At 25.9% G+C, this 9,822-nt stretch overlaps 2 protein-coding genes across 3 annotated transcripts; both read right to left on the minus strand.

Annotated features, from left to right (window-relative positions):
- Positions 1-74: 74 nt before the first annotated feature.
- LOC132908008 (angiopoietin-1 receptor-like) lies at positions 75-3,202 on the minus strand. The gene is made up of 4 exons (XM_060961521.1): positions 2,614-3,202; positions 2,357-2,511; positions 545-2,283; positions 75-456 (listed from the first exon to the last, which is right to left on the minus strand). Exons 1-4 carry the CDS (start codon positions 2,778-2,780, stop codon positions 388-390), a joined length of 2,130 nt encoding a protein of 709 aa, XP_060817504.1. The 5' UTR covers positions 2,781-3,202; the 3' UTR covers positions 75-387.
- A 316-nt stretch (positions 3,203-3,518) lies between these two features.
- LOC132908010 (serine/threonine-protein kinase VRK1-like) lies at positions 3,519-9,139 on the minus strand. Of its 2 annotated transcripts, XR_009658289.1 has the most exons (11): positions 8,876-9,139; positions 7,646-7,816; positions 7,362-7,487; positions 7,094-7,290; positions 6,773-7,016; positions 6,488-6,688; positions 6,080-6,303; positions 5,758-6,008; positions 5,567-5,700; positions 5,194-5,469; positions 3,519-5,125 (listed from the first exon to the last, which is right to left on the minus strand). XR_009658289.1 is itself a non-coding variant. In XM_060961527.1 (10 exons), the coding sequence occupies exons 2-10, from the start codon at positions 7,809-7,811 to the stop codon at positions 5,402-5,404; spliced, it is 1,611 nt and encodes a 536-aa protein (XP_060817510.1). In that variant the 5' UTR covers positions 7,812-7,816; positions 8,876-9,139; the 3' UTR covers positions 3,519-5,401. The 2 variants fall into 2 exon arrangements, 1 of the variants encoding a protein (XP_060817510.1); XM_060961527.1 differs by having other exon boundaries at positions 3,519-5,469.
- Positions 9,140-9,822: the final 683 nt, after the last annotated feature.

The raw sequence follows: 9,822 nt of genomic DNA on the forward strand, positions 1-9,822 counted from the left end.
TTAACATAAAATGGATCATTATTACCTATGAGTGTTTAAAGTTTAAAGTAGGAATACTCTACTTTGTGTTATAATATATTTTAAGTAGAAATTTGTATTTTATGAAAATCGTATGTTTTTTCGATTTCATTTCAGTGGACGGAAAGTTATTAATAATACTTGTATAATACTTTGTTTTATAAGAAAAAAATACGGAAGTATAAAATAAAAATCTATAGTATAAAAAAAGTTATAAAAAAAATATAAAATCTAGTATACATAAATTACATGCAACGGTAACTTTAGAATACATAAAAATAGATTTTTAAAGATATTTAACAAAATTGTTATATACAATACATAATGTCACATAAATGCATGAATATGAACACTTATTTATTAATGATATTAATTTAATTCTAATTCTGGGATATATGGTTCAGTAATTGCAGTGACTGGACAAATGCTTAAGGTTTCCTGAAAATGCAAAATAGGATAGTCAGATCAAGAAATAGAAAATATTTTATTTCTATGCATTTAAAATAAAATGAAACATAATTCTTACCAATCTTATTAATTCTGCAAATGTTGGTCTTTCCTGACTTTCCATATTCCAGCAAGATAACATAACTTCGTGAAGTGGATCAGGAGTATCTGGTAGTTGTGGTAATCTAACTCCTCGCTCAATTGCTTCTTCCACTTCACTATCAAGTGAAAAATTAGAATATGGTGTACCACCCATACTAAGCATTTCCCACAAAAGTACACCAAATGCCCAGACTACTGCTGGTTGGTGTTTTTTTTTATTACCAAGGCACTCAACAGACATCCATCGAGTATATTTTATATCTTCTAAAGCATATTTGGATATTCCATGTCCCATTAATTTAGGTATCCATTCATTTGAGAGACCTACACTACGTGCACAAAGATATTCATGTACAATTTTATAATTTTCAAGATGTTGCAAAGCAGATGCTATCATAGATCCTATAGGTAGAATATGTTCAACAGGAAATGTGTTCCCAGATCTGGCAGCTAATAGACAATTTTTTAATGTCTGAGGTGGTAATTCAAGTACAACGTGTAATGTATCATGAGTTTCACATGTTCCTATAAGATCTGCAAGATATTTCATAGGAGATGCTTTAATACAAACATCTAGTTCTCGTAACATATGTCTTTTGTCAGATACTTTCAATAATTTGTCAGCTATACTATGAACAGCTACACTACAAGATTTGTCATTTTTTTGAATAGTACCTGTATGCACTGTTCCAAATCGCCCTCTACGTATTGTAGTGTCATTAATTGTCAATAAGTTTTGTGGTATAATCCATACCTTCTTTTTCAGTTCTTGATAATGATTTACCCTTTCAGGTACATCCTCTGGAATATATGCTAAATTGTCAACTTCGTACAATGGACCTTGCAATGTAAGTTCTTGTTGCTCTGGAAGTTTCCTTATCCGAAACTTTTCATGGCGTTGTCGTAATATTAAATAAAGTATTATTGAACCTATAAGTAACGTTCCCAAAAGACCAATTGCAACACATAGTATGATAGTTGTCAAATTTACATTGTTATATCCATCTTCATTATAATTTGTCAGCTTGTTAATTAGATCTGAGTAAGCATACTGCACTTGTCTTTGAAATTTAGAAACTACTGTTAAGCCTATTTGTGGCATTACATGAGTATTTAATGGTGCATTATAATATGCGCCAATCATCCTTCCATCTCCTACTATAAATTTTGTATATTTGTAAAATTCTGAAGATTCAAATTCTCCAGTAGTATAATATCCTAGACTTTGCTGTATTGATGTTTCATAATTGTAATAAGTTACATTAGGACCTGATGGAGGTATTGTACCAGGTTGACAAACAAATACTTGGTAGGTACTAATAGGACCATATTCACTACTTCCCTCTGATAATAAAACAGTTATTGTGGTACTTGTTTGTTCTATTACTTTTGGCATTATTGGCTTATTAGGTGGCCCTATTAAAGTCCATCCCAAAATATATGTAGGTTCACTATCTGTTTGGGTGTTTGCAGCAGTAATCGATACATTATACTTTGTGCCTGGTTGTAAGCCTTGTAAAATGGTACTATTTGAAGCTCCTCCTTGAATCTGACTTTCTATGGCTGGTACTAAATTTGAAGCAAATGTTTCAACAACCACTGCCTTTAAAGTATAAGATGTAATATTTCCATTTCTGATATCAGGCGGTTCCCATGTAATTTGCAAATTATTAAATCCACTGTGAATTATTTGTGCACTTCTTGGTGGACTAGGACCTCAATATATATGTTTTTAAGTTTATAAATATCAAAATAAAATGGAAGTATATAGTATTTTAAAAAAATATACCTGTTTGTCCAGTTGAATAAATACTCATTGCATCTTGACTACCACAATAATTGTTCTGATCAGCAATACAAAGAAAAGTACAAGAAGTAGATATACCTTTCCTACCGTACCTACTACCACAAAAGCATTGTTGACCATTCATTAATCCTGCAAACCTATTAATTTTAATGTGAATTAATATTAAATTTTACTTTAAAAATATTAAATATTATAACATTCGTAACAAACGTTATAGTAATATTACAACAATAACTTACATATAATAACGTGAACGACATTCTTTGATACATTCTGTAGGTGTATTAGCGTGATTTAATATCAAGGTTGGTAAATCGGGATCCAACACGGAACTTCGAAAACAACCCTCATATTTTTGGCTAAGTATATGATCACAGAAATAGAAAAGTAGAAATAATATTATCATTATATATTGTAATGTTCTATAAATACAATTTCTATAATTCAATTTTTATTTATACTACTAATTGTAAGTACATTGCAGATATTAGTGTGACGTTCTTTCAGAATAGTTTAAATCTGAATCACTAAATGAATGGTGACATTATATTTAAAACGAAGAAATAAGGTTAACTATGCACTGATCTTTATTCTTCGTGATTATTAAGATAAAACAATATAGTCTTTGGATTTTTATCATTTTTTTTATTAGTGACAACTTTTAAGAATCTTTATACTAAGTGAGATATTAAAATTCACAAAATATTTCACGGGTGTGGTAGCGTCTAAGTACGTATACTTATTTACTACCTATACCCATTACTATGATTATGATTAATGTTCATTCACTTGTGGCGCTAGTAATATTTAAAATTTAAAGTGATATTGTAATAGCATACATATTAGATATTAGTTCTAAATATCGTGTCATTTTTGTATATAATATTTATTCTTCACAAAATCTTTGGACACCTTTCCTTTATTTCATTTTGATGCTTACAATAATTTTATACTTTGATCTTTTGAAGTAAAAAAATTGATATATAATAATTTCATTAAAATATTCATAAATTTTATATAGTAATAAAATACAATAAATTTCCTTCTATTTAATGTAATCATATCACATCAAAAAATAATTTTAATATCTTATCTTACTAATAATAATATTAATCATTAACTAATAAATATGTAACTATAAATAAAAGATAATTAAATAAATTTGTTTAAACAATATATTTTATATACTTTATTTTATATTTTTTCAAATACAATATACAATAATATATAAAATGTATGATAACATACACATATAATTAAATTCTATACCTGGTATATATGCATTATTTTTGCTATTTATTTATTATTCATTCATACTATTAGTAATCGTCCTGATTAGAATGCAATACAAATTAGCAAGTAAATTTTATTATATTCTTTTTATAATAATCTTGTTGACAATACTTTAAGAATCTTGTGCAGTGCTGTTAATAAATATATATGTATTGTTTGCTTAATATAGTAAATGTTTAATCACATATTCTATAACTAAATTAGAATAATATTCATGAAAATAAAAAAAGCTCATGTCAGGTATCTTACATTAGTGAAATATAATAAATCAGAATATGATGAAATACTAGCATTATAAAAAAGATTACAAATGCACATGTATTTATTTAATTACAATACACTTTTAAGTCTTTAACAACACTGCTTTTCTGGCACAGGTACATGTAACTTAAAAAAATACAAATTAGTTATCACAAATTTACTGTAAATAAATCGACGGTTCCATCTATACATGGCTCTTATGATATAAATATATACAAGTATCAATTGTATTTCATGTAACAATGTTATGTAAATATTAGATCTGAATCAATACAAATTTGATTAAGTTCTACTAAAAAATGACATAAGATAATATTACATGAGATATTGCAACATATTAGAAGCATAACTGTGTATTTTCTAGTTACATGTTGTACATATATAAAATCTAGAACCAAATAAAAATATTAATTGTATTATTTATACTACACACGCATTCCTGTTGATATATTTTAACTATAATAACAAATATAAACTGTTATATTTTAATCATATGTAAGCATTTAATGGCTTAATACTGAGTATTAATAACAGTTTACAGTTGTATTATTTCTACCTACATTTCACTACTTTTAATTGTATTATTTCAAAGTATACTACAACTTCGTTTATATTATAGACAATATTTAGGGACTCTATGCTTGAATATATATCTTGATACTTCGAAGAAATCTTTTACGTAATTTTTGCTAATAAATTAATCTCTATATTTTTATGAGAATTAGGAGTAACTCATTTAGGACTGTTAGAAAGCATTAGATTACTTTAGCAATGTCAGAATATAATAAAATAGTTTACTCACAGTCACTTATAACTTACAAAATAATTATAGTAATAAAAAAGAAAAAAAGATTAAATATAATTTAAACATTAAAACTATACTTTATTTTAATAAAGCAACTTAATGAAATATTGACATTATCTATTCAGCATATCATGCTATTGACTCATTTGATAAAATAAACAAATAACTCTTAAAAGTTGATGAAATGTGTTTTCGATGCAACATTCAGATCATTTGTTTATTATGACATTGAATTGCATATTTTTTATATGCAAAAGTAATGATTTCTCATTATTGTGCCTGTTAGCAAATCTTCTTTGAATTGTATTGAAATTATGTTCTTAAAGGAAGCAATGTAACTTTTTTTAAGTGTCCATTGAATTATTTATAATTATTTGTTCGAGATACAGTTACTAAAAAAAAATCTTATATTAATATACAGTTTGTTAAACAATAAATCATGATATATAAGCAGTCTTACAAAAGTTGGTGCTCTAAATACACCTGAGACAATCCTAATAAATGAAATTTTGTCCTTTAAACAGGAGTTTAATCAGGAGTATATTCTTATAAAATCTAAATGAATTAATAGGAAATAATACTTAATTCATTCATTATTTAGATAACTCGTTTGTGATTCCATTGTTCAAGGAATGAAAATGTGTAATATTTAGCAAAATTTGTCATACTCATGTTGAGGGACCTTTTTTTCTTTTGCTGCTTTGTATTTGTTTGTAAGATTTTTTATTTCCAAGTCCTAATAGATCATATATAATGAATTAAAAAACGTATATATATAAAATATAGATAAAAGTAGAGTTATATAAATAAGAAAAATTTGAGAAATATCTTACGTTTTAATTGAGCCCCTCGGGACCGTGTCACACGTGGCGAAATCTTCGCTAAAGAAAGTGTTGTCAAGGAATTTTTCTTTTTTAATTGAACTATTTGCTCCATAGCTGGTGTCATCCATTTTGTTTTAAGATCTCTGTTTTAAAAAAGAATTATTTTACACTGTTATTGTACATAATTTAAATATACTTACTCTAATGCTTTTGGTAAAGATTTGTGTCGAAATGCGCCTGATTGTTTCTCTTTCATTCTCTGAATTACGCTCAACATGGCATATGTAGGTAAGGATGGAGGAGGTGGAGATGGAGGTGGTGTAAGTGGTGAAGGTGGAGTTTGTAGACTAATTTTTGCGAGTTTATCAGGATGGAGCGCTAGCACTGCTTCCCAACAAAATTCTTTTCGTTCAACTGGATATTTAGGTTGTGTATTTCGAGTTATGCGTATCTAAAAGTAATAATGCATATTGTTTTATTGTGAAATAAAATTTAATACTAATAAAGAATGTAAAGGTATACCTCGCCATTTACAGGTCTACAAGGTTTCCTTTCTCGTAAGTACGGTCGTTTAAAAGACATGGGATAAGAAATATTTTCATTAGATTCTCTCAAAGGGTGTAAACATGTAGGAACATTATTTTTTTGCCTAGAACCAGACTGAAATAAACTACGTAGATAGGAATAGTTAGGTTTAGTTTCAAATCCCAATTCAGTAATATATTTCATATACTCCATAATGGCAGCTGGTAAAAAATATTAATTATTAATATTTAATTTAAAAAATCTGTTAAATATATCAGTCATGAATATTTTTAAAGTAGCAATTTGACTAATTAAAGTAGAATGGATTTACATTATTTTTCATATTTGAGTAAAATTAAATTTAAAAATATTTGAAATATTGATATACAAAATAAAATAACTTACCCGGTGGTTCTTTTTTATAAGGAAAACATTTATGCATAAATAATGATAAATTTGAAAGTAAAATTTCTTTTTGTGCATGGACTTCTTCTGGATCCATTGCTGATGTTACACTATTATCTTCATTTTCCCAAGGTAATTTGCCACACAACCATTGTAGTATATTATACCCTAATGTTTCTAAATCTCCTCTTCTTGAGTGTGCTACAGTAATATCAATTTGTAATAAAATAAAGTGTAATTATGTTGTAAAAAATGAAATATACATAACAAATTTATAAAACTCACTTCCATGATGTGCATCTCTTGATGTGAATTCTAATGTTCCTTCATGAGCTCTTCTTTCATCATGAACAAATGGCTTATGCACACCTGCGCTTGTACGGAAACGATAAGCCAATCCATAATCAACCAAATAAGCTTGAAATTTTTTTGTTGTTATATTTTCTGCACTTAAAGACAACAAAATATTTGATCCTTTAACATCTGCATGAGCATATCCTTGACTGTGAATATATTCAAGTGCATCTAACTATAAAAATGTGAAAAATAATAAAATTACAAAATTATTAACTAATTTCTAAATTTTCTATTTTTATAGTAAAGTACCATTTGAACAGCTAGCCTGTTAACAAGTTTAATTGGTAATTTTCTCCCATTTGATATAAACAATTTCCCAATATCAATGCCATATCTTGGAATTACTAAAAATCTATACTTTTGCCCTCGATATATGTAAGAACCAGATCCCTCATATGTTGGAACACCTATTCGTCTTTTTCCTTGTGATTTGCACCAGGTATCAACTAAAATTCATAATAATGGAAATATATATGAAATATAGGTTATATATGTTATATACAACTAAGTTACTTACTCATATGTTTACGTGCTGCTCTTATATAAAAATTCATTTCAACAAATAGTGGACCGTTATTATGTGGTTCAATTTTTATCACATACTTTGCATCTTGTCCAATTGGACCATTAATGTCATTTGATGCTGTAATGTAAAATTTTTAAATTTAATATTAATAGCAACAGATAATGAAATAGTGAATATAACATTTAAGTAATTTATAAAAGTATGTTTCTAGTTGTTTGATCGCGGTTGGTACTAATTTTATTTCAATCAAACGGTATTTGAGTAAGGAATACTACCTAAGTATATATCACCAAATCCACCGTATCCTATTGCATGTCCTAGTTTCCATTTATTTTGAGTAATATCTGTTAATATCTCTCCAGCTGGCAATTGATCAGGTAATTTGCAACCTAATGCTGCTACTCTTTTAACAGATATCTCTTCACCTCTTCTTGGTGCCATTATCACTATATAGTTATTTATATAAAATTCAACATTTCATTAACTTGTACACTATACTACGATGGAAATATTAACTATTTATTAAGAATAAAAGATTGGACAATATTATAGTTTATTATAAATTATGTATAATTTCACAAGAAAATTCTGCCATACATAAAATTATAGAATAATCAATTAATATAGCCGCAAATAATTGCTTTTTATATGAATTAAAACATTATATAAAATAAATTATATTTTTAACCTATATTAAAATTTTATATTTGTTATGAATACACTAATAGAAAAGTTCAATATAAATAAGATATAAAAAATAAGTATAATCTGGTTGAATGCAATGAGTTTATATATAAATACATAATCCTTTTGATTATTTTTTGATTATATATACACATTGTTAATTATACAAAAGAAAAGTTATATATTTATGTACTGAAACATATAAAATTATTATTTTTATATATATATTTAAACTGGATAGAAGATTTTAATATATACTATGAAATTACAATATAAAAATCTTTAAACTTTTACACCAAAATAATAATACATTTTATTCAAATTAATATTTGAATATGTATAACCTATACTGTAAACAATTTCATTTTGTATTACAAATGTAATTAAATTTATCTTGTTTATTCCTTTAATTAAATAAAATAATAATTTGATACATAGATATGCATTACTATATAATAATTAATTTTATAATTCAATACTACGATACAATAGGAGTGATGAAAAAAGTAGAAATGTGTTTTCTATATTTTTGTACAACAGTTGTCGCTAATGCAGTAGAAAATGCATTATTTAAATACTACCTAATAAGGTTTTTAATAAATATAAATTACGTAAATATTATTATAAAAATTGTCTTCGCTTTTTCTAGTACTTTTCCAAGAGTTCATATATAATTCGCTACCTTGGTTTTCAAAATATTGTTTTCTATTTGTGTAAATTAAACAAAAAAAATATAATTTTAAGGATTCCATGTTCAACTGTCAACTAAAATAATTAACTAATGTAAAGCATGAAATACTCTTTCATTTCAGCTTGTATACCTCAGAAGACGGATTAAAGGACATCGCACAAAATCTCTTTAATTGTTTGGCACATCGGAATCTTTAATAATTTAAAGTATTTCTTTTTTGTGTTTTGAAACTCTGACTATCCTCCAAAAAGATTTCACCTAGCGTAAGAATACACCACACTGCCATTTCATGAACTAAGGAGTTTAACGGAAACTGATCAACTGAAGAGGGCGTCCTTAAATTTATATCTTCTTGACTAAGCATTTAAATAACGCTAATGTGACGATAAAAAACCCGCTGTATTATTTTACTATCCACTACATTGTCTATTATATTTTTAATATTTTAATCTAACATGATGAGTTATGATTGTTACATAATATATTCATTTTTATTAATAGCATCCGTTTTAATAATTGATTTACTATGTTATAGATAGTTCATTTTTAAAAATGTAATGCCTAGAGAAAAGAGAATTAATGAATTTTCTTACATACATATATTTTTTTATGTATTTTTTTTTAATGTAATAATATTATCATTGGTAGCATCTGGTAGCATCTACAAGCTTAGATGACCATTGGATATTAAAAATATATATAAATTTTATCTATATAAATGAAAAATGTCAAATGTATTTTAATTAATTTTCTTAATTGATTTTGTATAAAAATCTTTATTTAAATATCTAGTAATGCTGTTCAATGTTTTTGTAATTATTTTTTACATTTTCAGTATAGAGGTTATTAAATAAATAATGAAAAGTATGATAAGAAAAAAAGAATTACAACACAATTTTAAATATTTCGTAAATCTGTAAAACAATATTGTAAAGAATTATATGTAAAAATTATATAATTATAATACAATTTAATGTGTAAGTAAACCGGTTTTTCTGGCATCAATTTATTTAAATATAGATTTGTTTCATAACATTTACAACTATTTCTTGTACAACAAAATATGATAATGCAAAT

Source organism: Bombus pascuorum, chromosome 6 (genome assembly GCF_905332965.1).
Source record: "Bombus pascuorum chromosome 6, iyBomPasc1.1, whole genome shotgun sequence".
In the NCBI taxonomy this organism is placed as follows: Eukaryota; Metazoa; Arthropoda; class Insecta; order Hymenoptera; family Apidae; genus Bombus; species Bombus pascuorum.

Coding starts and splice junctions, on each gene's coding strand:
- LOC132908008 (XM_060961521.1), bottom strand. CDS start 2,780: ATGATAATATTATTTCTACTTTTCTATTTCTGTGATCATATACTTAGC. Junction 2,512..2,613: donor TGTCGTTCACGTTATTATAT/GTAAGTTATTGT, acceptor TAAAATTAATAG/GTTTGCAGGATTAATGAATG. Junction 457..544: donor TTGCAGAATTAATAAGATTG/GTAAGAATTATG, acceptor TTGCATTTTCAG/GAAACCTTAAGCATTTGTCC.
- LOC132908010 (XM_060961527.1), bottom strand. CDS start 7,811: ATGGCACCAAGAAGAGGTGAAGAGATATCTGTTAAAAGAGTAGCAGCA. Junction 7,291..7,361: donor AGCAGCACGTAAACATATGA/GTAAGTAACTTA, acceptor TATGAATTTTAG/TTGATACCTGGTGCAAATCA. Junction 6,304..6,487: donor TTATAAAAAAGAACCACCGG/GTAAGTTATTTT, acceptor ATTTTTTACCAG/CTGCCATTATGGAGTATATG.